The sequence below is a fragment of the Sander vitreus genome, chromosome 9 (assembly GCF_031162955.1).
Source record: "Sander vitreus isolate 19-12246 chromosome 9, sanVit1, whole genome shotgun sequence".
NCBI classification, from domain to species: Eukaryota; Metazoa; Chordata; class Actinopteri; order Perciformes; family Percidae; genus Sander; species Sander vitreus.
The window spans coordinates 6,953,501-6,981,243 of record NC_135863.1 but is presented as its reverse complement, the minus strand read 5'-3'; the positions used below and the strand labels follow the sequence as shown (position 1 = coordinate 6,981,243).

At 40.2% G+C, this 27,743-nt stretch overlaps 1 protein-coding gene across 2 annotated transcripts; it reads left to right on the top strand.

Annotated features, from left to right (window-relative positions):
* The first annotated feature begins 1,667 nt into the window (after positions 1–1,667).
* On the top strand, positions 1,668–26,885 carry tie1 (tyrosine kinase with immunoglobulin-like and EGF-like domains 1). Of its 2 annotated transcripts, XM_078258476.1 has the most exons (24): positions 1,668–1,988; positions 3,159–3,452; positions 3,605–3,715; positions 3,884–4,039; positions 5,079–5,210; positions 5,663–5,803; positions 5,920–6,048; positions 6,566–6,711; positions 7,403–7,547; positions 7,673–7,831; positions 8,967–9,107; positions 14,625–14,927; positions 15,484–15,774; positions 16,343–16,536; positions 16,691–16,837; positions 16,947–17,010; positions 17,145–17,255; positions 20,448–20,638; positions 22,118–22,231; positions 24,202–24,272; positions 25,268–25,308; positions 25,501–25,597; positions 25,692–25,791; positions 26,187–26,885. In XM_078258476.1, the coding sequence occupies exons 1-24, from the start codon at positions 1,874–1,876 to the stop codon at positions 26,256–26,258; spliced, it is 3,465 nt and encodes a 1,154-aa protein (XP_078114602.1). In that variant the 5' UTR covers positions 1,668–1,873; the 3' UTR covers positions 26,259–26,885. The 2 variants fall into 2 exon arrangements, with proteins under 2 accessions (XP_078114602.1, XP_078114603.1); XM_078258477.1 differs by lacking the exon at positions 14,625–14,927.
* The last annotated feature ends 858 nt before the right edge of the window (positions 26,886–27,743 follow it).

Sequence of the window (27,743 nt, the reverse complement as noted above, 5' to 3'; positions counted from 1 at the left end):
TTTTCTATCTTTTCTGTCTTTGCACTCCTTCCTTTGTTCTCCTCCTCATGTGTTTCCCTAAACTTTAATCACAGAGTCTACAACATTCGGCAAAACCTGTGATGATTATCAGATTGAATTTACTCAATTATGTGCAAAACTAGTTTGACAGTATAGTTTGTTGCATATTGTTTTATTGTAAACCTTTTGGTATACTGCATAGACATAGGTAAGTGCTGCAACTGTGCAGTCTCCTCTTGACAGTTCAGTATCACTCTCATTGTTAAGTCCATTCCTGTCAGTGGGAGTTTTTGAAGTGTGTGCAGAGGAAATAAGCATGGTCTTTTAAAAGAAGTTGTTCTGGCTTCTGAGCTACTCAGGTCACACTAACAGGTCAAAGGAACAATACAAATATGAGCCAAGACCTTTTGTTTGCCAAAAGTCAAAATGGAAACACTGTGATTTGTAGACAAATAGCTCCAACCTGGGTCTACCCATTTCAGTTTTAATTTGAATTTCTTCTTTACCTCAGCTAAATTGAACCAGCAGGACATCTCCTTTAGTTATGGTTTTCAGTGTGTAATTCATGCACTATTTGACATTGTACTTGATTTGACATTATTTACTTTTTCAGATGTGGCCATGCTTTGAAAATACTTATTTTATTCTGTGTTTTTTAACAATCCAGCTTACAATAGAATATTCCTTGCAGGCCAAAGAAAGCTGTGTGAGCTCCTGAAATTGAAAACAGGATATCTCAAACAATAAGAAGTTGAGTCAACTTCAAGTCAATTGTCTGAAGCCGCTAGGAAATGTAAAGAAAACATCAAATCAGCCCTACAATTTTTGCAGAGAAAATGAGAAAAGGCATGTGCAGTTTTTTCAACTGGATATTTCAAAGTGAGACAGTGTAGCACTTTTAATGATGAAATGGCAGAATAGACACAACAAGCATATTGTTCTTCATTTCCTGAGGCTGACTGATAATAACGGGGAGGGAAGGGGGGAGGCTGACCATAAAAGCTGCAAGGATTGTAACCAACTTATTGAAGTGAAAGAACAAAGCTGTTGGCAAACATGATACCAGCTGCTGCTGCATTTGGTGTTCTACAGTATATTTACAAAGAAAATCAGGGCAGCAATAAAATGCAATGTCAGCCAGCCTCAGAGGACACATGGGGCATGAAAAGTGCAGGTCCTGGCCACACACATGCATGTCTATTATGGGTAGATATTATGTATTGTGCTTGTGTATACATCAGCATGTAGAAGATGTATTTGGATTTAAATTCTCCAAAAACGTTATATTTTAAAATGTCTGACATGCGCAAAAATCCTGGTGCCTTACATTTTGCATGTTTTACATGTTTCTTACAACACAGAACCAAATTATTACTACATATACATATACATATATGACAATCAACTACCATAGGATAGTATTATCTATATCGTCTAAAGTTTTGATTGTCATATTTTTTTTAAATGTACAACTAGAGTAGCTAATAGTGCCACAGGATATTAAACAGTATACATTCGTAGTGTATTTCAATTATCAATTGTATGCAAAGACAAGCAGAGTGGTTAGCGTATTGTATTGGAACAAAAAGTAAGTCATAAATACATTAATCGGATCGGGGAGGTCTGGAGCGCCAGCAATCCTCCGCTGTCTGGTGACGCTCTTCCTTCCTATCCCACCCAGAGAAAGCTGAGCTTTACCGAAAGTCCAACTTGTGCTTAGTGTGACAGACCGTGATACCATCTCTGAAAGCTATACAGGACCGCCGTAGTCGTTACCGAACATATTTTACACCTAAACTGGGGCTCTGGTTAATTCGCCAAGTTATGCGTAAAAAAGCGCACCACTCGTTGTGACGCAACGTCACCGTTTTGGATGTACAGCTCTCCCTGTGAACCTTATTTAATAACAACAACTTTTCCCCCAATGAGGATTATAAATACCATGAGGATTTTATGGATGTTTGTATTGTGCTTCCTTCATTTATCAGGTAAGGAGGAACTTATTTTAAGGCTGTTTGGGTTAGCTCTTAAACGGAGCAAACATATTGAGGTCGTCCCCCGGTATTGATTTTCGTGAAATTATCAAGACAGACCAATTTCCCACCTAAGTATACACTATTTGATTAATATACCCTGTTTAATCATATATATATTTAGTTAAAGTCATAAATACCCTAGTAGTGTACAGTGTGGATGTGTGAACGCTTTGGGGAAAACAGGAGCTCATCCATGTTTCCTGCCATTGTTCTGCGGATCTGGGGCTTAAATACCAGTGAGAAGGAATGCCGGACAAACTGACAGTATTGGGTTTGGCACTTTTATTCAAATAATCACATTCCTGGAGGCTTTTTTGTTTTTGAACCAGGATTTTGTACAAAGCTGGGCTAATAATACCAGTTTCTCAATCCTCATCTCAGGTGTCAAAGTGTTGTAATTTAAAAAGTCATTTTAATACAAAATACAGATTCAAGACATACTGTAACCTGTGGCAGAAAAAGATACTTCTGGGCTACAGACTATCTGCTATAGGTTTCTGCTGTACTTCACGTTTCTACTGCACAATTTGATATCAACTGTGTCAGGTGAATGCAAAGGAGTTGACGCATGCTGCATTCTTTAATCTAGAAGTAAAACCTTTGACATATTTAGTCTATCACACGTGTCAGACTGATGTTGTCCATTGTGAGCTAATGGCATTGTTAGAAACAGGATTACAGTATAGATCAGAAACATTAACATTAACATACATTTCTATTGAAACTTGCATCAGATATTTGTAAAACAATGGAGTTGAACAGTGCTGTATGAAGAGTGAGCAGTACAATATCACATCGTAGAGATGCTGAGACAGATGTGACCATGATTTATATATTCTTTTTCTGTTCTTGTGTGAATCAGATAACTTGCAGCCGATTTTAACATCCTATTTACAAGCAACAGCCTATTTTCTTGCTCAAAATGTGAGGCTATGCAGTTATGGGTCTTGTCCTGAAATGGTAGACTTTTTCATTTACTTGCCAAGAGAAAATGTTTGATGCTAAATCTCCTGACTCAAAAGGTTTGGTGGATCGTATTAGTCTGATAATCAAGCCAAGCTCCGTATGACTCGAATAACTTACCTGTACTGTATATCACAAACACTATGATCTGTCCTGCAGATGCTGTGATCGACGTGACCATGATCTCCACAGCGGAGGTCACCAACGTTAATCACTTCTCCATCTCTTGTATCAATGGAGAGCGCAGCCTTGACCAGGTTGAGCTGAACATCAAGAGAGACAACAAAATCCTCATACTCCCCAAGAAGCCACATTTTAAAGTACATATCAGGAACAAGAATGCAGTGGCCAGAGACTTCCGTGAGCTGGATAATATCGGTATCTTCTACTGTGAATCCACTCAGGAAGTTCCCCAACTTGAGACGGTCACAATGATCAATAACTTTGGCAGAGGTGGGTTGAGACTTTATATCTATACAAAAAAAGGTTTTTACTCACCAAGCCTAAACTATGACCAGATTATTTATGGTCTACAGTTTTGTTTTACGTCCAGTTTGGATGGTGTGTCATGCTTGGAAGAAATATGTATCTGTGTTCCTTTATAGCAAATTTTGTCCCAACTCACCTCACACTGACTGCTAACAAAGGAGAGACAGTTCACCTCAGCATGCAGCTACTCAGCTCCCAAAAGAGAGATGTAACCTGGAAGTACAACGGTAAGCCATCACACACAACCCAAGACGGACGCAAGTAAGAGACTGTCCACTAATACAAAACATACACTAACAGGTTTATGATCAAGGATCTTGTGCAAATAAGGAAAGAATATTATTTTGTGACACATACACTATGCCAATAATGTTTTTTTTGTTTGTTTCATATAGGAAACTACTATTATATGACTCACTGGAACGATGTGATCAATCGCACAGCTGTACTCACTGTGGAGAACGCAGCTTTTGCCAATCAAGGTATCTACAGTGCCAGCTACGTTGGGGACAGCCCCCTTCAGGGTGCCTGGATGAGGCTCATTGTCAGAGGTTTGTTGGATCCTGACATTCACACACGTAGAAACAGAATACTATACTAGTATACTAGGAGGGGATATGAACAAGGTGACTCATTGCACATTCTACTATAGTTACTCACATTCAATTGTATAAAATTGCCTTTATATTCTACAGAAATCTCAATGACAGCAGACAAGAGGGAATACACTACAGAATATTTGGTTTATATCTCATAATAAAAAAATTGAATAAAAAACTGATAAGTAAAAAGTCACTGCCCCTGGCCAAGAAATAGTCAATAGTCATATTCACATGTAAACCACAAATGTTTGTTATTCTGTATGGATTAAAAAAGAAATACATGTGTGATTTAGTGAGCTTTAGAAGTGCAGGTAGGCAAAACAATTTCAACTTTGGACAGAGCCATGCTAGCTGTTTCCTCGTGTTTCCAGTCTTTATGCTAAACTAAGCTGAGTTAACTGGCTGGACAAACACGAGAGTGGTATTAATCTTCTTATCTAACTATAAAGCAAATAAGCACATTTCACCAAATGTCAATTTACAATGTGTGAATGTAAATTAACTACTAATTACTACTACTAACTATTTTTAATAACAGCAAACAAATATCAGAGCTAGTTTTGAGCTTATTATATTCAAGCTGGAACATGACATGCCCTTTAGTGAGACAGCACGTGTGTTTCATTTCCTGTAACTCAGTATTGTAAAGAGAGAGCAACAGTATTAACACCATCTCCACCCTCCACCTGCTCTGCTTTGAGATTCCCCTATTCCCTCTCTCTCTCTCTCTCTCTCTCTCTCTCTCTCTCTCTCTCTCGTTCTCTCTCTCTCTCTCTCTCTCTCGCTCTCTCTCTCTCTCTCTCTCTCTCTCTCCTCAAGATGCAGTAGTGTTTTTGTCTTTCTTTTTCTGTGCACTCAGAAAATGATTTAAAAACTTATTTTACAGGTAGGTTCAAACAAACTGTACACATAACATGTATTGATTTTACACCACACTTTATACATTTTGTGTACTTTTATAAGGAAAGAAAACTATTTTTCTCTGTAGACTGTCCCAGTAAGAAGTGGGGTCCTTACTGTGACAAGGACTGTCCAGAGTGTCTTAACGGCGGATGGTGTCACGATGTCGACGGAGACTGTGTCTGCCCTCCAGGATTCATGGGGACGCGATGTGAGACAGGTTTGTCCTGTACCACTCAATACAACGTGCTCACACAATAGTAGTAGAAATTCAAGTCAAAGTCAATCCACTGTTGCGTCTGTGCTATATCGATCCAAATTGTGTACATTTTGATACCGCAATTGTTATTTAGTGTGCGTGTGTTGAGCTGTGAGTACTTAAAGTCAGGAGACTCGTGAGGTCCACTTCATTTAAATTACAGACATTAGGTAAGCATTACATCTTCACAGCCTTTGGGTAATAACCATGTCTACGCAGTTTGTCTTTTAATAATGCAATCAAATATAACTATACATTACAAATCTATGGGTTACAGTCAGATGAGTACGCTGGCAGTCTAGCTACTCTGTCCTCTGTGGTGTTTTGTAAGGCAGGTTGAGGCTTGATACAGCAATACTCAAGGAATTTAAATAAACACATTTGTGAATTTGTCTTTCTCTGATGGTTTGCAGCCTGCAGAGAAGGAATGTTTGGCCGAAACTGCCAGGAGTTATGTGGCCCCGAGCTGAACTGCAAGGGGCTTCGCTTCTGCCTACCAGACCCTTACGGCTGCTCCTGCGCCAGCGGCTGGTTCGGGAGCCGCTGTGAGCAGGGTAAGCACTGCATCATTTGAATTAATAATTAAAGTAATATGCCTATAGGTTTAGTAATGCATTTTTACTCTTTTGTGTCACACAATGCAATATAGTTTTCTGTTTACTGTTGTCAGCCTGCAATAGTGACATGTATGGACCAGACTGCAGCCTGAGCTGTCAATGCCAGAATGGAGGAGTTTGCAACCGTTTCAGTGGATGCCAGTGTCCGACAGGATGGAGAGGACAGAACTGTGAGATGTCCGGTAGGTATCGCCCCATCTTATTAATTATTTTTTTGCTCCATTTCTTCATTTAACCCCACCTTTTCTGTGGAATGGAATTGACTGCCTCAATACTGTATTCGAAATATGTTCTTTCTCCTCATCACTGCACAGCACATTTCGCTTTTCATCACCCTGCTCACCAAATTCCACTACCTTCTTCTTCATCGTGACAGCATACATTTAGTAACATGCACAAGTTACAAAACTACGACGTGTCTGCACCTGAAACTGTCAATATTGCACTTCTTCAGTAAATCTTCGTGGACAAGTTAAACGTAAAACATAATCTTTGGAGATATTTTGAATTTCTAACAAAACATATTTAGGTTGGGAATTTTGAAAATAGCATTAGCTATGGACAGCTATGGCATTATTTTCAGGGTACTAACTGTTTTGAAATATGCTGATTCCTATCCAGTGATTCACATAATTTTCATCTTTCGCTATCCACATTGCCTTTTCTCAATCTCTGTTCCATGCCTCTCTCCATTTTCAGACCGGGCTCCACAGATCTTGGATTTATATACTAATTTGGAGTGGAATCTAAACTCCAGCCCCAAGATCTTTTGTTCAGCCACAGGCAACCCCCTGCCCAGCCACAACAGCATTGAGCTGCGAAAGCTGGACAGCACTGTGATCAAGGTAGAAAGGCAAGCAATTGCTTGCAACACTCCTGCCAAGATAGCTTAGTAAGCCTGAATGAAAATAAACAAAACACACAGGTTGGATAAAATGTAAGACAAGGTAGTCAGGCAGAGATGAAATACAAGGCCACACAGGGAGAGGGTGATGTAGTACAGTTGTTTCCAAAGTTGGTGCCTCGAAGGTTGGCCAAGGGTGTCATCATCATCATATCATGGTTATTGTTATATAATTCACCACATCGGAGAGAGCCAGGTTAGCTGTTTTTCTGTCTTTATGCTAAGCTAAGGTCATCTCTTGGTTCTTAACGCACAGACATAAGCACAGTATTGCTCTTCTCATCTAACTCTCAGCTAGAAAGCCAGTAACCACACTTCCCAAAATGTAAAAAGTCCTTTAAATGTGTAAAAGGTAATGACTCACTCTAAACAATGTTAAATAAAATAAATAAACCAGTTTGTGAACCTCCGTGAACATTGTCGGTTGCAGTGCCGTCAGCTAAAGAATAAAGTTAAATTGTACTACGCCTTTAAGATTGGGGCTGATGATTACAAGGTTAAGTCAAGCTCGGAGGAAGTCAACAACACAATGACTTGACCAGATAAGGCTGTATCACTCTACAGTGCAGCAGTTACCACGTGTTGCCTATAAGAGACATGCTTTTCTATTGTGTGTTATGTTCTACTCTCAGGCTTCTCGCACTGTCATGGACTCGAATAAGAGTACAGCCTTGTTTGAGATCCCTCGTCTGAGCGCTCAACAAGGAGGGTTGTGGGAGTGCAGGGTGTCCACCAATGGAGGCCAGGACTCCCACAAGTTCAACCTCACCATTAAAGGTATGTGTGTCTGGTTCCTTTTGAGTAAAGTTATAAACCGAGAGGAAAAGATATTATTTTGTGACCATTTCCAGTATGCAGGCCCATCGCACAACAGCAACACATGTTTTGCTGTGTCTACTCAGAGCCCCCTGTGCCCACTACTGCTCCCAAACTGCTGGAAAAAAGGAGTAAGCAGCTGCTGGTGATGCCGGTGGACTCCCACAGAGGAGACGGCCCTATTGTCTCCACCAGGCTTCTCTACGAGCCTGTGGAGAACGGAGGCTCTTTGTCCTCCATCATAGGTAAGATATCATTCAAAGGTGTCATGTAGTCAGCCTTTATCACAGGAAGCAACATTATCAGAAGATTATTTTTGACTTGTACTTCATTCCATAGTTAGCCTGGCTTTGCCCTCCTACGTACTTACACTCAATTTTCTTTTACCTTCAGTACTACGTCTGGGTTTGTGGCATAGTCTTGGGTTTTCTCCAGCCAAATTTTTGGCGGTCCAATCAGCGAACAGAGGGAGTGGCTGAGAACGATGACGTTGAGGCCGTGCGCTAGAGTTGTAGTTCCGTAATGGCGGTGGAGAAAGATGCGAGCGAAGCCAGTCAGTCCGTTGTGGCAACGCTGCCGAATATCCAGAAGTTAAAGCCTGAGCAAGAACAATCTTTGCTGAGTTTTGTCGGTGGCCATGATGTTGTGGCCCTCCTCCCCACGGGGTTCGGGAAAAGGTTGATTTTCTAGCTCGCTCCGTTAGTGGTGAAGGAGTGGCTAAGGCAACGCTAGCGATGCTAAGCCGACGTCACGACCAAACGTTAGCGATTGGTTATGGCAGATCCAGAGTGGCTCTGGGCAGATCCAATAGTTTTAAACTTCAACAGAGTACCCGCCTTCAAGGAAGTTAACACTTGTCAATGGAGAGTGGCCAGACTCTCTGTACAAATGAAATGTACGAGAGTCTGGTAGGACCAGACTATTCCATAGTAGCAACAAAAGTAAATATTGTAGTAACCAGTAATCACTACTATTTCAGAACTTTATAAGATTAGGTTAGAATGTGTAATCTACAATTACAGAGGGAAGCGAATCATTGCTTTTTGCTCCAATTCATAATAAAACCTATACTTAATGGAAATGCTGATGCAGAACAACCAACATAAGAAAAACTTACTGAAGGTTATGTGAAGAAACAAAGCTGCTCATAGAGTGTGCATCATGTCCTGAGTTCAAGTCCAGCTGTTTTCCCCCTAAAACAACTCATCATATAACTAACAAGGAAAGAATTTAACCTCGGATTTTTTTAAATAATTGAAAAAATCTGGTGGCTATAATACTTCTATAGATGTATGTGTTAAGCAAAATGTTATCTAAACCTTCTTCTGTAAAACTATCAATAAAATGTAATCAGCATTTCCTACTTTCACTTTCATTCAGTTTATAGTGACAAAGAGCCCATCACGCTGATGAACCTGGAGCCTTCAACCCGCTACCGCATCCGGGTCCAGCTGAGTCGTCCTGGGGAAGGCGGAGAGGGGCCCCCGGGGCCAGAGGCCATCATGGAGACTGATTGTCCCGGTAAGACCCACAGATAACTGGGATCACACACATCTGAACATGAGTATATTTTTCAGGAAATCTTGCCTGGGAACAAATTGCTGGACCACAGAACTTAAGCAAGCACAATTATCTTGCGTCTGGTTGGACTAATAGTTTGCTGAGCAGTGCTTTTCCCAGGCACGAAGGAGCCAGTTGTATTTTCCCCAGTGATCATATCTGTCCTGATGACTCAAGTAAGGGACAAATATAAAAAGATACCAGTGGCCCGAAATGATCCGTGGGCACTTCTTTGCTAAAAATAAAATGAAGACCCTATGGGATCAAAACTACAATAATAAAAAACAAACCATTGTCATCAGTCAGCTAGGAGTCACAAGGGAGTCAGGGATTTAATTCCTCACTGATTGTGGTGTAGAGGGAGAGAGCATATCTGACTGTGTGAGTACAGAAAAGATCAAGTAAAAAAAAACTAAAATGGGAAAATTATTGTTTTGGGTTGTCATAGTTTTATCGTTATATTGAGTTTGACTCTTTGGCAATATTAGGCCGGGAGCCAGGTCCACTCCTCAGGATGTTTTTTTGCTAGCTTTTTTTCACTATTATTTCCTATTATCTTATACCTTGGGCCATCACAAGTTGATAACGACCACCCCCTACTCGGCCCCGTTTGGTCTCAAGGGCCAAAATACACCTTTTTTGGGAAAAGCTTTCGGCGGAATGATGTAATTGTGAATATTAAGGTACTGCAGCTACATAAATGGCCATATAACCCTAAAATGTTGTATGGTGTATCCTGACACATAGGGGAAACTAGCAGAAAAAAATTCTTGGTATTGCTGCCTTTTTGCTGTCAAATATCACCCTCAACATACCCCAAAAAATGTGTATGCCTGACAAATTGTCATCAAAAGTGATCATTTTCAAGCATTTTATTATATCTATCACTGCCTCAAATGTACATGAAAAACTCCCCAAGTTTATAAGCTTCAGTTTAAGTCCAAGATGACCTTTCTAGCTAGAGGATTACAGCTGGTATAACCAAAGTTCTCCACTGTACCTCAAATCGGAGAAAACAGAACTTTCAGGCATTACCATTCCATATGGGATTAAGCATATTTTTTGCATATGAACAATATCTTTTTTTTTTTGATTATTTTTTGGGCATTTCTGCCTTTAATGATAGTAAAGCAATGAAAGAGAGAAGACATGGAGGAAACTGTCCTAAGTCAGACTCGAACCCCTGACCTTCTGCGTCAAGGCATAAACCTCTGTATATGTGCGCCCGCTCTATCAACTGAGCTATTCTGGCCACATGAACAATAGCTTAAACAAGAGTTGAGACTTGACTTATGTACTGCTATACTATATGAAGTGAATTGCATGAAAAGTGAGTAATGTTATGCTCCTAGATGGACTGGGGTCAGGGTGCAACATAGGGTACAATCACACAAAACCAATTAAACAAACGTGAGATTTATTAAAGTCCTCGCAACACAAGGAATAAAGATGACTCTAGTGTGCAGTATGTTATCAAAAAGCCAACCTTTAATTGAGTAAACGTTAGTACCCTGTACAGGTAAACATTCTTTACAGCCAAATGGCGAAACTAAAATACAGCTCAAACATAAAATAGAAAACATTTATTTGGTTCTTAGATCTTTTGCTGCTTATCCATGCTGTACTTTGACGACTGGTCATGTTAGTGTATTGTATTAGTGTAGAATATAAACTCTCAATCATCATTTTCCTCCTCTTCCTCATCTTCCCTGAATAAACTCTCAATTCTGATTAAGAATCTTTATCGGACGGACCTTCCCTTTGCCTTTGAATGCTTAAGTGCAGTCAGCACCAGTGAACGCATTCAAGGCCAGAAGAGAGCTGAAATGTGTTCCTGTGAATAATCTTCAGACAGCTGGTTGATGTTGATTAGTCTATCTCCCATGTCAAAGATGATGTTGACAGTTGACAGTATGACTTGGCATAATTCAGGAGGATGAAGAAAATGTCAGAGTCTTTTGCTCTGACTCTAACTGTTCTGTGAGGCATTTTAGTTTGGATATACTGCATGTAAATGATCACCCTCACATCTGTTTCTTCATGTTTTGAACAGATCTCTGGTAGAAGCTCTTTTGACATAACTCCAGCATTGCATTCTATCTTGAAAGCAGTGACGGACTGGGATCAAAAAACGGCCCTGGCATTTGCAACACACCAGCCCTATTTTTGTCAACAACCTAGCTTGAAAATTAGTAACTCTGCCTTTCGAGTTAATCTTTCCACGCACCTTGCGGCTGCATGCATGAAATAACTTTATCAGTAGTGGCCCATAAAGGTCCATAGGGACTGGTATTTGCCCAAATTCCAGATAGCCAGTCCGTCACTGCTTGAAAACTTGACCAGCCTCTTTGAAAATGACAGGCCTTCGAATTATGTCTTCCATCATATCATGAGAGCTCCAGTGATCCAGAAGTAAATGAACGAGAGTCTTCTTGTTTTCATCATTTGTGAGAAACCCATTCCAATCAGAGGGTCAATGAACATTCAGCCCATTAATTATAAAACGTTCACCACAACCTCTGCGATCTCTCTCAGCTGATTTTGGTGAATAAAGACGGTCAATGTAAGTGTCTGTGCTGAATACTGTTTCAGCTGCAGCAGGTAGACTTCTGAAGGTGCGCTCTGATATAGTCTTCATTGTCCGTGGTGCATCGCACATGTAGAATGAGGAGCTTCCATCTTGAATGAGAGCACATTGGCTTGGAGAAGGAAGTTGTGCAATCTCAGCATCTTTGATCATGTGATTAATCCCTTTTGCTTTGTTATTTTTTGCGAAAAAGCCATCGATTGTTGAAATGGAGTATGGCGTCAGAGTCAAGGGATAGGTCATTAGGTCAGAGATGATAATTTGTGACTTAAGTTCTTGTGATTTGATGAAGATTTGAAAGATAAACCCACTTGTGGTCTTGTACTGGATCACTTTCTGGTTTGATGCCACAAGCTTCCTTTTAGCTGTGGTAGACGACATTGTCTTGAATCTGTTCCTCTTGATGGGTTCAAAGAGGACCTTTTTTGTTTGAAGTTGATCACAAATGAACTTCTCTTTTTAAGTTTTGCCATTTTTCAGGGCATTCAGCACATCATAGCGCACCTCTTCTGGCATAGCTGCTCCTGAACTCCAACTTGTCAAGGGCTGAGAAGTCTCAAGCTGAAATGGGTTGATAAAAGTCTGAAAAGCTTGTACTGTTTGCTGCACTTGCTCCTCAGACCGAGTGATTTCACGTGGTCTGAGATCTCTTTGTTGCTTCTCTCTATGTTCGCCTCGGCCACTTGTCATTTCCCACATGGCTTCTACAAACTCTCCTTTGGCATGGGCAGTCAGGATATGACGTTGGCTCGCTTCATAATTACTGGTTATTCCACAGATCCCAGCAGAATATGTCCCAGACCCTCAGTTTGACTTGAATCAATCTAGAAGTAGAGTGGGTGCCTTACATGTAGAAAAATATAGGACACCAATCTCCCAGTAGAATCAATATCTTTCCATAACCAGAAAAATAGATCAAGTTACCTCCAAATTGTCTTTGCTGAATAACTTCAGGATGTGACATGAAGGGTTAGGGTATTGGTTGGTTAGTGTAGTGATGTAGTCTACCCACTTAAAAATGTGCAATGATACGCAATAACAAAACTAACACTGCAGAACATGCAGAGAGACTTTTCTCATCTTTCACTGACCTGCTCCTCGCTGAGTGCAGTGTGTAGTGTGTAGTACATAGTGTGTAGTGTGTAGTGGGTAGTGTGTGTGTAGTGTGTGCATAGTGTGTAGTGTGTGTGTAGTGTAGTGTGTAGTGTGTGCGTAGCGACTGGGCCCCAATGCTCCGCCTACAATAACGCCAGTATCCTCCCTTCACCACATTTAAGACAAATATAAGTAGCCTATTTTATTTTGTCCTCGTTTCTTTGGGGTCAGCTTTTGTGATCCAGGCTCAGGTCCCTGATGTGAAAGCCCCCTTACTGCTTTATAATCCATTATATTTTTGATATTTTTTGACTATCATCTTTGTTTTCTTTCTCATAGGATAAATAAAGTTATTCCCACCATAAATTGGTGCATAAAAGTGTATCAGAATGCAGGATATTAGTCTTTGGTGCTCAAAATAACCCTGGGGGAGGACAACCAGACCCCACACTTTGATATGCCCCCCCCAAAAGGCCCATTCCGAGCCAGAAAAAAAAAAAAATGCTACAGTATACTACAATACATTAGACTACACCAGTGGGTTAGTGTGTTGGTTGGTTAGTGTGTTTATGTGTGTAATTGATGTGAGGTACAGTGGAGAACTTTGGTTATACCAGCTGTAATCCTCTAGCTAGAAAGGTCATCTTGGACTTAAATTGAAGCTTATAAACTTGGGAAGTTTTTCATGTACATTTGAGGCAGTGATAGATATAATAAAATGCTTGAAAATGATCACTTTTGATGACAATTTGTCAGGCGGACAGACATTTTCTTTGTCTTTTGGGATATGTTGAGGGTGATATTTGACAGCAAAAAGGCAGCAATACCCAGAATCTTTTTCTGCTAGTTTCCCCTATGTGTCAGGATACACCATGCAATATTGTAGGGTTATGTGACCATCTATGTAGCTGCAGCACTTTAATATTCACAATTACATCATTCCGCCAAAAGCTTTTCCCAAAAAGGGTGTTTTTTGGCCCCTGAGACCAAACGGGGCCGAGTAGGGGGTGGTCGTTATCAACTTGTCATGGCCCAAGGTATAAGATAATAGGAAATAATAGTGAAAAAAAAGTAGCAAAAAAACATCCTGAGGAGTGGACCTGGCTCCCGGCCTATATGTGGTCAATGTGTGAAATGGAACAAATTGTATCTGTTACAAGGGAACGTTGGTCTCTTGCACAAGCACAAACTATTTCTAATAGTGACTTGTATGCCTTTGAGAAGGACCACAAAAAAGTTTAAGACTATGGAGTCAGAAGTGGTATTTAAAAATGCCTATCACTAAAATTAAATTTGCATTTAAAAATACTGTATTTATGGTAGCCATTCATCTATTGGTTGCTGTGGCCTATACTGTACACTTGGCCAAAACACAACTTTCCCCATGTAAACAGATTACTTACATAAAGCCTGCTTAGAATTAGTATGTAGTTTGGATTTGGGGCACAGACATACAAACACATTCAGATCTCCCATCAAACTGCATGTCTTTGGACTGTGGGGGGAAACCAGAGCACCCTTACGAAACCCACATGAACCATGGGGGTAAATTCAGAAAGGACCAAGACCAATATTTAAAGCTAGTACTTTCTTGCTTGTGAGCTTACAGTCCTAACAACTGTACGGCAGCTAATTGAAATATAAATTGTGGTAACTGTCCAATTCACTTCAAAGAACTTTATCCTTCCCTCAGAAGCACAGGGGTCAATTTGAGGGAACAGTGACTGACGTAGTGAGAGAAATTCCCAAGGAGCTGTTAGTCCACCCAGCTCATCCTGTGTTCTCTGTCGCTGCAGAGCCCACAGTTCAACCTGAGATTGACATCAGCTCGGTGGAAGGCCGCAATGCCACTGTACGCTGGCGACTGCCCGCCAACAATGGCATTAATGCCGACACAGCCAGTGGCTTTTTAGTGCAGCTCTTCGGGCCGCCGCCCTACAGTGAGAAACTACTGGAGGAGACCACCCTGCTCACTGTGCTCTCCACAAAGTTCCACAACCTGGAGTACCAGAAAGACTACACCATGGTGGTGCGCCTCATCAACTGTGGCAGCCAGGGGCCGCCCTCCAAACCCTACCACTTCCGCATCAACAGCCAGGGTAACTAGAAACTCTGCTGTTAATAAGCTGCAAGGAAGGCTCCTTCTAAATGTTGCAGGATTTCCAATGCAGTTTATAATGCATTTACAGTGGTTTGTGGCAAAACAAGAGGCCTAATACAATATATAGAGTATGTTGTATGTAAAGGCTCACACGTATTGTTTTAATGGTAAATAAACAATACAAAAGTGTTATGATAAAAGCTTTTTACATTTGTTTTAAACACTCTCTTGTTTTTAAAAGAAAAACGGAATTGGTGCTTGCTCATTGCTTGGTGACTCTCTCTGCCCACAAACTTTAATTGAGTTGAAGATAAGATTAGCAGCTAAAAAGAAAAAGTTAAGGAATAAAAGGAATAATCCAATTTAAAAACCAGTTAGAACAATATCAGTCAGAAAGGCAATGGATGCTGTTAAACCCTTGTCTTTGGTGTTAAAGCTTTCCCAGAGCACCAAAGCGTTAAAGCCTGTGACTGGAGCTGTAATTTTATTGTAGACTATAGTTTTACAGAACTACTGTTGATTGCCCTAACTATGATAATGTCTCTGTGTCTCAGGTCCATCATCCCCACGCAACATCCAGGCCCTGCCTCTGTCTATGTCAGCCATTCAAGTGAAGTGGCAGCCCCCTGAAGATCCCAATGGAGGCATCATTAAATACGTCATAGAGTACCAACCAGTTGGCCAAGGGACCCCTCACCCTTGGGTGGACACAGATGATGGAAACAAGACCACAAAAGATGTGACAGCACTCAACGGCAGCACACTCTACCAGTTCAGAGTCAGGGCTTTCTCCAAAGTGCCGGGAGAGTGGAGCAAGTTTGTTCAGGCGATGACACAAGGGGATGGTGAGTAGCAAGTTACTGTCTGCTCACCCACCTTTATCCAGAATTTCTAAGACTGACATTTTGAAATTGTTTGATTATTTTATACTGATGACGAAGATTTGGGACCTAACTATGGGATGTCAGACCAGAAAGGTTTGAGAAAATCTTGTTGTAAGCCTTTCCTCTCTGGGTTGGCACACCAGGGCAGCAATATTACAGCAAAAATGTACAATTTCTGGATTTCTAGAATGATTAATCTTTTCAAAATGAATGAATAAACCAGTGTACTGATATAAATGAAGGACTTTTATAGTGTATGGGGCACACATCTATTTTCCCTTCGAGCTAAAAATAGCTCCCAGTGGAAAATTTCTACACTACTGTTCTTATGGCCAAAATTGGGCTTTTCCCAGGTGGCGTAGAACAAGACCACCCACCCTGGGACAAGGATTTATTCAGGATTATAATACATAGACAGCCTATTTATCTCCACTGTCTGAACACCATCTCCCTACTTGGTTCTTCCTCTCCATCTTCCATCCTGCCCCTCTGTCCTCTCTTTCCATCTCTTCCCCTCTGCCAAAAAAAGGCCTTCAGAGTTTAATCCCGACCACCCAGGGTGTGGCTGGGAGGCCTACTGGCGACAGCTACCAGCTGTTGGTGGCAGTGGTGGGCTCGGTAACTGTCACATGTGTGACTATCCTGCTGGCACTGTTGGCTCTTTTCTTCATCCGCAAGACGCTGCTCAACCGTCGGCGCACGTTCACCTATCAATCTGGATCGGTAAGGATCCGAATTTTGGAAAGCTGAGGAGGTTTACTCATTCTTAACTGACATATCTGATCTGATAGATCTCATAGTTTTTAGAAAATCTTACTGTCAAGAAATTAAATATATTTCTATTTATTGCCAAGCTCAAGAATGTTTATACCTCCAGGGTGAGGAGACTATTCTGCAGTTTAACTCAGGAACTTTGACCCTGACACGGAGGCCCAAACCGACGCCAGAGCCGCTCACCTATCCAATCCTGGAGTGGGAGGACATAAAGTTTGAAGATGTCATCGGAGAGGGCAACTTTGGCCAGGTGTTTGGGCTCTTAATGTGCTTTCGGAATATTTTAAATGTTTGTCTTTTAGTTGGCGTCTTTTATTCACTGGGTTAAACATTTAAGCTAACAACTGTTTCAAAACCAGGTCATCAAAGCAATGATCAAGAAGGATGGCAGCAAAATGAGTGCAGCCATCAAGATGCTGAAAGGTAACTTTGGCGCAAATTCATGCATGCACTCAGCGATACCCTAGAAATACTGTACACGCATCACAAACAAACACACTGAAGCTGCTTTGCTTGCACTTCATCTAATGATGCCGTGCATGCTGATCTTCCTGCAGAGTTTGCCTCCGAGAATGACCACAGAGACTTTGCAGGGGAGCTGGAGGTGCTGTGTAAACTAGGCCAGCATCCTAACATCATCAACCTGATAGGGGCCTGTGAGAATAGAGGTGAGTGAGTGACACCTAGTGGCTTTTATGGATATTGTTGAGCTTTCGAGTTATGGCTTTTAAAGGAATATTGATGGTTATGATGTGTAATGCTGATTTTGGTCGTACAAATCTATTGGCTGTTGGGTGCAAAACTAAGAAGGTTGTTTGTATGTTGCCTTTCCTTGCTTATTTAGCGTCTAGGCCTTAATAAGTTGTGTGATATACTGTATATTCTATTCATTTTGGGCACTGGCCATTTATGTAATATGCTACAACATAAACCAATGATGGTATTACCTTATTATTTATCATATGCATAATATATCTGAAATAATAACAACAAAGCAAAGCAAACCAAATTTAAGGTCCACTTCCTATTAATTTCTCTGGAGCGTTCAACAAGGTATCACACAGTCTTTATAAGCGGGTGGAGTTTGTTCAGTTGTCATGTAGATGATCCATTGTGATTGATATGTGAGCTCCATGTTGTGGTTTCATCCATAGCAAGTTTAGCGACATCTTGCCTGTGCTTAAATGTTGTATGCATTAATATTATTTTATTTAATGTAGTTTATTGGTGTGTATTGTGGAGACTTTCCAAATATTCAAATTATCTAAAAGTATTTTCCCAATACCGGAAGATGTGTCATAATGTGTTAGTATTGACTTTTGGAAGGTTTTTTACTGACATACTAGTCAGTGTCCTGCAGAAAATATCCTGACCCAATCCTACTTCTATCTATCCTGATTTTACTAAATGTAGCCCTGTAAGTAGTACTGTAAAGGAACAGGTTACATTATTTCTGCTTGAGATCCAAACAGACACTCCCTTCTGATCCTCTGTCATCTGCACCTGGAAAGCACTAGCATGTGTCCAAGCTAAATAATCCTTGCCTGCCAGAAGCATTTTGCACAATGACTTTTGTTTGATTTGTCCATAAGCTCACAAGCATACGGCTGTGTCATTTATTTATGTATGTGTATAAGGTTTCCTTGGCCCCAGGTCTTACCATGGAGTATCAGTTTCTCACAGCTCCATCCGATGGCTTATGCATTAAATAATTCAATTGCTTTTGTTTGATCAAAGATTGATAACATATGAGAGAGGAAGTCTAGTATGGAAAGTAAATCAGTGAGGACATTACAAAACCAAATCAGCCTTGAAACATAAACATCTGACTTATTCAGTGTGTCTCCCCACTGGTTTTAATTTCAAGTAGCACTTGACTAATGTGTTAAATCTGTTGTTTAACTCAGGTTCACTTCTTTTATTTAGTGAAAGAAGTACAAAAAGACAGTATTCATTCTTATGAACAGCTCAATTTTGAACAGTCATGAGTAACACAACAGTATATTGTATTATGTTTATACAAAAGCTATTTGAAAGGTTAAGACATGCATATTCTATTTACAATATGGAAAGACTGGCCTGGTGCTCAACCTGCAAACTGATTGTAAAATGGAGGAAAAGAGGAAGGAAGTAGAGGGTGAGAAAGCAAGGAAGAAAGAAATGATTGTTGTAGGGAAAAGGGGAAGGCAGGAAAGCAGGCTGGAAGGTAAAGATGTGAAAATAAAAAAGGAAAGAAATACATGCTTCCAGGGAGTAATATTTATTTGACATACAATTTGCACTTGTTTTCCCAGTGCTGCCTCTCCCTTTGCCTAAGCTGTTACAATGTCTTATTGCAACAGAGAAAGTGGCTTGCAGTGGTAGCAATAGCTCTTACTCAATAGCTGTTTTTGGCATTTTGGGAGTTTTCTGCTTCTGTCTTCTGGTTTCAGGCTTTTATTCATTTGATCCATTCAGCATCTGTCTGTAATTATTTAGTTCAAAGGGGAAAGATATATGGTGTTGTTTTCAGTTATACACTTTCTTATCTTCCCGATATCTGGAACAAATTGACTCTTCATATATCAACATTGTGAAAGAATTAGGAGCATGCAGCGGTAATTCAGGTTGAACGTCAGGAAATAATCATGGAAGTTATTTGATAGATACTCAAATGTGAGGGGAAGATAAAGTTTGAAAAACAAAATAGTCAGCATCCTCTGGATCAGCTTTTATAGCACAACATTTTTACCAACCTCTGTGGAGACTGTATGCTGATATACTACCATAAATACACATATAGAGTTGTTTTAATAAAGTTGGTCTCAGGAGAAGAACTAATTCATTGATTAATTGTACACTCTAAACGTAGGTCGGCAGAGATCATCCATCTATAACTCCTAAGTTCAACATTGTAATGCTGCACGCACCTAATTCTTTCACAATGTTGATATCTAATGTTAGTTAATTTGTTCCAGATTTCGGTAAGATGAGAAAGTGTATAACTGGAAACAACACCATATATCTTTCCCCTTACACACACACACACACACACACACACACACACACACACACACACACACATATATATATATATATATATATATATATATATATATATATAGATATATATATATATATATATATATATATATATATATAGTTTGACATAGAGACATTTGAGGAAATCAAATTGTTTTGGAAAGACGTTGCTGCAGGAAACACAGCATGTCCTGATTAACATAAGTTGTTTTAGCTGAGAAGGAACATAATTGTAATATGTTCCAGTTCTGTGGCCAGTCTGTCAATCGCCCTGTTATTCTTTCCTTCCACATATGGCATTAACTAATTGTGTTGGCACTCTCTGTAGTCCTGGTAAATTCAACATGAATCCCTTCCAACAAGCTCAAATACTTCATGACCTGTAGGAACTCGCCATCAATTAACAAACCATCTGGTTGATCTCTGAAAAGATTTCATAAAAAGGTCTGGTTTACCTCTGTCTGTGTCAAGATGGAAATGTTGAAGGCTAAGCCCCGTACCAACTGTAGCTGGGTCGCTTCCCGACTTATTGTATGCAGGCCAGCCAAGCTCATTGTCACAGTTTTTGGTGAGCTGAGCTGCTAATAACTTGTACAGATAGAAAATGAAATGTTTATTAGCATCAGCCTTAACTTTGTTAATCACTATGACATGTTCTGTAATGTTGAATACATTATGTATTTCCCCAAAGCAATTTTAAATCTCATATTAAGACATTAAACATCATGGAAAAGGGACATGTATGGCACATTTATTAGGTATCCCTTCCATATAGTACTGTAGGTATATAACAGGGTAAACTCCTCTTCGTAATGTTACTCCCTCTCTGTGTTTTTCAGGTTACCTGTACATAGCCATCGAATACGCTCCCTATGGTAACCTTCTGGACTTCTTAAGGAAGAGTCGAGTGTTGGAGACCGATCCTGCCTTTGCCAAGGAGCATGGCACTGCTTCTACCCTCACTTCCCAGCAGCTGCTGCAGTTCGCTGTAGACGTGGCAACTGGGATGCACTACCTAAGTGACAAACAGGTAAGAGGAGTATGTGAGTGGCTGCTTGTATATTAATTTGTGTGGATAAGTGCTTTTTTTATTTTTTATTTGAACCTCTCATAACAGGCTTTTTCATCAAATGGCCCCTTGACAGTTGATGTTGAAAAAGTAATTAAATGACTTAAAACAAAAGTGATTAAATTATTTCTAAAGACGAATGGGGCAGAGCTGTAACAATGTAATGCAATCAGCTATATATCTTATTGATTGCAACATAATTAAATTATTATAACTGTTCTGACTACGTCATACGCATAGTGCTAAATAAAGTATTTTGTAGATTTTATAAAGCTGACAGCATTAAACATGTCAAAAGTAGCTGCAATAATTGAGCTATTCCATTATTACTGATGCATCATATGTTACACCCCATTTTAAAGGAACACGCCGACTTATTGGGACTTTAGCTTATTCACCGTAACCTCCAGAGTTAGACAAGTCGATACATACCCTTTTCATCTCCATGCGTGTTGTAACTCTGTCTGACGCCCCCAGCGCTAGCTAAGCCTAGCACAGATCCTGGAGGTAACCGGTTCCAACTAGCCTACTGCTCCAAATAAGTGACAAAATAACGCCAACATGTTCCTATTTACATGTTGTGATTTGTATAGTCACAGCGTGTACAAATAACAAGGTCACTATGCTTTTACTATCTAGTAATTGTTGACTCTATTACTCCAACTCTGAGTGAACTCCAGGAGAACTCTCTGCTCCTCACTACAGGGCTTCAGGTGCTGCTAGCAAATCACTCCGCCCAAATAGCAGAAGTAGCAGTGCTTCGCCTTTCTGAGAATATAGTTCCCAGTTTGTATACGGTTAGAAGACAGCTGTGTCTCATGTGACCTTGTTATTTGTACACGCTGTGACTATACAAATCACAACATGTAAATAGGAACATGTTGGCGTTATTTTGTCACTTATTGGGAGCAGTAGGCTAGTTGGAACCGGTTACCTCCAGGATCTGTGCTAACCAGGCTAGCAGTGGGGGCGTCGGACAGAGTTACAGCACGCACGGAGATGAGAAGGGTATGTATCGACTTGTCTAACTCTGGAGGTTACGGTGAATAAGCTAATTAATATCTTATATGTTTAATGATGTAATTGTGTTATATTACCCAAGCATGTTATTATATTAGAAGTTTGTTTATGTCTTTGGTCCATTTAGAAGAACATTTTATAACATTTGCTTGAGCTATTACATCATTCAGCTCCAGATATGACATTTTCAGTTACTAAATTGTCGTTAAAAACCTTACAACTTTAAATAAAACAAAACCTTTGTGAAAAAAAACCTACGTTTTATATAGTTTTTAGGAAAGTTTAAACTTTCCTAAAAAACTATAATAAAAATTCTGATCAAACATATATAATCATGATGTTTCTGTGTAAAGGATTCATGCATTAGGCCTAGTATTATTACCAGTAATAATGCCTCTCCTCTCTTCCACTTTGTACTAGTTCATCCACAGGGATTTGGCAGCCAGGAATGTTCTTGTAGGGGACAGCCTGGTGGCGAAGATAGCAGACTTCGGCCTGTCCCGCGGTGAGGAAGTGTACGTTAAGAAGACAATGGTGAGTAGTCGTGTCATGCACATTTGCACTTTTTTTTCTTCTTCAGAAAACAGCCAACAGAGGGCACTAGCTGTTTGGAAGACAATGTATTCAATGTATTTCCACTTTATTTATAATTATGTGGGTATTTTTACTTTTATTGGATAGTTGACAGAGAAGAGGCACACTGGAAACGGGGGGAGAGAGAGAGGGGTATGACAACTGCAATCGCATTGGTTGTTGTAATGCACACACATACATTTCATTTCATTTGTAAATTTGCAAAACAATCAGACTTTAACAAAATCAAAAACAATAAAAAAATGAAAAGGATTAGTTTGAGAAGAGCAGGCGGAAGCAAATAGCTTATTTGGTCCTGCCCCTAATTCACAAAATCAGATTATTACAAAGCAAATATATATGCAAATACAGTATACAATTTTTCAGGTCTTACAATAACTGACAACAATACAACAATATACAACAATACCTTTCCATTACAATTCCATTCCTGTGTTTCGGTCTATTCTTTTCTGTATTGGTCAAGTAATGATTTCTTTGATTTTTTCTTATGATTTTCTCTATGTTTGATGTCACATGCTCACATTTAGAAGACAAAAACTAGAGGTTCTGTGAAATAGCAAAATACTAGGGCTGCAACTAACTTTTTGTCGATTAGTGTTTCCCAAAGCCCAAGATGACGTCCTCAAATGTCTTGTTCTGTCCACAACTCAAAGATGTTTAGTTTACTGTCACAGAGGAGTGAAGAAACTAGAAAATATTCACATTTAAGAAGCTGAAATCAGAGAATATTTACTTAGATTTTTCATAAAAAATGACTCAAACCAATAAATCAATTATCAAAATATTTCCAGAATAATATAATAGTTGACAACTAATGGATTAATCGATTAATCTTTGCAGCTCTAATCAACACAGGCACAAACAAACTGCAACAGACATTAACCAGTAAATGTCTGCACGTTATATACATTTGTGACACCACGGTGTAATATCTTTAGCCTATCAGTCAACTTGTTGCCTGCCATACAGTGGTTATTCCTTAAAGTGCTCATATTATGCTTTTTGGCTTTCCCCCTTTCCTTTATTGTGTTATATATCTTTTTGTGCACATTATAGGTTTACAAAGTGAAAAAGCCCAAAGTCCACCCCAAAGGGACTTACCATCTTCCAGAGAAAACACTGTTCACAAACTGCTCCAATCAGCTCTGTTGTAGTCCAGCCTTTACTTCCGTGACGAACGTGCGTCAGTTGGTAACACACGTTATAATGCTCGCCTAGCTGCTAGTGTGGCACGCCCTCATACTCTGCAACTGACAAGCTAGCAGTACTTACTGCGCATGTGCGACTCCCAACAAAGATGGAACAGAAGTGAGATGTCTCACTCTGTAGCTAAAACAGAGAGCTCAACACACAGGGTGAAAAGAGGAGCTGCAGCAGTGTGCAGTACAACAAATATATGGTGTTTTCTGAAAATTAAACCACATTAACCTATTCTGGTACAACTTCTAAATACAATTATGAACCTGCAAATGAGCATAATATGAGCACTTTAATTAGTATACCATTGTAAAAAAAGACTTTATTATTTGTAACTAACAACTTATTGTGAAGATGAATTACTTATAACTACTACTTACTACTATGATTTATTGCAACCTGACAGTAAATTACTGGTCAAGTTAAATGCAGTCAAATAAACAAAACATGGCTTTGTTAGTTTAGAAAGCAACTGAGAGATTCTGATATGTGGGATGACCTGTAGAGGGCAGTCATGTGTAAATACCATCAACTGCAGCATAGTGTGGAAGAACCTGCAATTTTATAATACGGATTGAAGCATATTTTACATTATTTATTCCTTTTTATATATTTTATGTTTTAATATTCCCAATTAGACTCTTCACATGTGTGAGCAAGTTTATATCTCAACATAGAAGAAAGTGTCACATGAATCTGTTTGCTTTCAGGGGAGGCTGCCTGTACGCTGGATGGCCATTGAGTCCCTGAACTACAGCGTGTATACGACCAAGAGTGATGTGTGAGTGTACATTACAGTGTTAACTCATCTGTTCAGCTAACATAATTCCTGACTTCAACTATTGCACTCACTGCAACAGGTGGAATTTTTAGGGCAGGCAAAGCTCACAATGTTTGTCACACGAGAGCTTCAATTATATCTGTTTGAAACTGCTCAGAGAGCTGTTAGGGCATATTGAGTGACATGGCAGGCTTGCAAACAAATCATCCCTCTGTCACTGGTGGCGTGGTAATAGTGTGTTGTGTAACTGATAAGCACGACCAGGAAGCCTGGGGCGACACCTTAGCAGACAGACTTGGTCTGTCAACTGGAGCCTATTTATACACAGCGGAGAACAAGCTTGAAGAGCGTAGGAAAGCTAACGGAAGAAGTGTGAAGGCTCCCTGTAGGGTCAGAGAGTTGTAAACATTAGTAAGAGAAACAAAGTGTGAGGGAGAGGTGGAGAACAAGATCTGAGACAGAGGGAGAAGAGACAAACAAAGACAAAAGGGACAGGCCGACAGCACAAACAACACTTGTCTTTTCAAATGATCTACCACATGGCATTGTGACATGTGAAACAAGTATCATTTATCTGTCGCTAATCAGATCGCAGGAAAGAAGTGGTTTCTTGTCTGTGATGTTAAGAAAACCTGCATTATCATTGAATTCCTGTACATATATTTAATTATTCAAATGTTCAAATGTTCCTATGCAGTGCGTTGTAAAAATGGGAAAATCAGGACATTTCACATGCAACAGCAGCATTTCTTCCTTCATAATGCAATAATTTTACTGGATTCAAAATATTAAATAATCAGCTGTATATGTAGATTAGCAGGTTTGAGATGATGCTGGTTCATTTGCAACATTTTAACCTAATATGATCAATAAAGGAAGTCCCAGGTGAAGACATTAAGTTAATGATTATTTTCAGATGTTACTAACAAACCCCTTATATTTTCTTACCCTGTCTTTCTTACTTTACAACAATCTCTGTGCATTTTCTCTCACAGGTGGTCTTTCGGTGTTCTCCTCTGGGAAATTGTAAGCTTAGGTAAGTAGGCATACAGCCTGTGGTGGTAACATGATGGTGAGGAACCTCGCCATTCCTCGAACCATAATCACCATAATAAACGTAATCTCTCTCCTTCTTGTGTGTATGTGTGTGTGTGTGTGTGTGCGTTTGTGTGTGTGTGTGTGTGTGTGTGTGTGCATGCGTGCGCGTGGGTGTGTGTGTGTGTGTCAGGTGGCACACCATATTGTGGGATGACGTGCGCTGAGCTTTATGAGAAACTGCCACAAGGCTTCAGGATGGAGAAGCCCAAAAACTGTGATGATGAGGTGTAAGTAGTTAGCATTTTGGAGCTAATGATCAGCTTATCCTGTCTTCCTTTCCTCTGTTCTACCCTGTTCATCAATGTCTCGCTCTCTGTCCAGCTATGAGCTGATGAAGCAGTGCTGGAGGGATCGGCCCTACGAGAGACCCCCCTTCTCCCAGATCTCTGTCCAGCTCAACAGGATGCAGGAGGCAAGGAAGGTAATGCTGCATTTACACAATGTCCGCAAATGTCCTGTTGTTCAAGCATTACTCCAAGATGGCCACCCCACTGCTAAAACCATATTCACATCAGATACTTAAAAATGTAGTCTAAAGTTCGCTTTGTTGGTTATCAAATTACATACAGGGTGTTACTGTTGGGAATTTTTCACACTGAAACACTGCAAATTATAGTTTTGCAGCCATTTGCTACCATTTTGGTGGCACTTCTGTAGTTTTCAATGTGTGGTCTGTACAATATGACATGAATGCGTTATGAGGCTTCAGCATTAAGACACAGATGGAGAATCATACCTGCAGTGTGCGCCCAAATATCCTTAATATTTTTGTTATGTTTTAAAATCTTAAACCACAAGCTTCCCCCTTTCTTCCAGGCTTATGTGAACATGGCTCTTTTTGAGAACTTCACCTACGCTGGGATTGACGCCACAGCCGAGGAGGCCTGACTACCAGCCCCCTCAGACCCTAGCATGCCACGTAGCCTCAAGAGGAAGTCCCGAGGATGGTCGCCACGTTACTGCCACCTCCCTGCCGCACAACGTCGAGACAGGAGGACCAGGCGCTCTACCAAAGCCACCCAGCTATAGATGGAGGACTGTGAAAGGACACTGTGTGGAGTTATCAGAGGCATTAGGAGATGAGGAGTATCGCTGGGCCTTGGATGGAGAGATGCCATTGCTAGTAACCTTTTGGGAAAACCTGACCCCCTATTACTACAAAACAGTCCCAGAAAAAAGACAACATTGTACCTCTTGCTGTTATGAAAGTTACAATGCTGGACCCTTTTCTCGGAGTGTTGAGGGGAAGCGGAAAATGACGAGCTATGTGACCTGCTGAAACACCACAGGGTCTGTGGGGTGTCGACGCTGGACTTTATTTTCCCTCCATTGCTCTAAATGGAGAAGGAAATCTTTTCATGAAGATGAAGGACACAGTGTGGATCACACTTATTCAAGTTCTCAGACTGTTAGAAAAGGATGAAAGACACATACAATGTAGCACTTAAAAGCAGCCTCATTTATGCCATCTGTGTCTTTTACTTTTTTGCCTATCACTGCCATGTGAATATATAACTACTTTTTTTGTCTCTTTTTAAAGGTCACATAGATGTATAAAAGCCTCCTATTCGAATGTAGTCAAAGATACAGACTGATATACATGCAACCATGGTAGATGCTCCATGTGTTGCATGCAAAGCTCCATCAGTGAGCCAGATAGTAGTTGTTTGGAAAATGCTACCTATACAGGCCAGGTGCACAGCTAGTTTACCAGCTATCAACATTATAGTTTACCTTTATGCAACCTAACACAATGTATGGTAATATATCCATCATATGAGAATTTACAGTATGTTTTCATTAACTGGTTCCTTGAATAAAGGTTTTGTGTAGTGACAGGACTCATCACCACAAGTAGTTGTTCTATTTGCATACCGGTTAGTCCAGTTTTCAGTTATAAACTACAGTTTCTGTGACACTGAGGATGTTGACTTTTGCAAAGATGATTGTGTTTTTGTTGTTGTTGCTGCTGCTGGCCTGCTCAATAGTGAGCATGGTGGGAAACCACAGGCCAGGCTGCTGGGGGGCCAAAGTGTCTTTGGAGAGTTCTCCCCTGCTGCACTGAGCTGATCTGTCACTGGGTTTCCTCCACAAACCAACCACAGGCAACCAACTGTCTGTCAAACATGGTATCAGTGGGCCAGCTTCCTGAGGACTCCCACAAAATACACCAGCTGTACAACAACACAAATGTTTAATAAAGGAACAAAAAAACAGCATGTCATTTATTTTTATCCAATTTATTTTTATTGAGATCCAATATTTGCATTTAGATTTTTCCACTGCCCCAACCTTTTTTTTGTCCCAAATTCTGGTTGGGAACACTGTGGTGTGAGGGCTAATGCTAGCTTGAAAGGTGTCTCTTAGATGTTT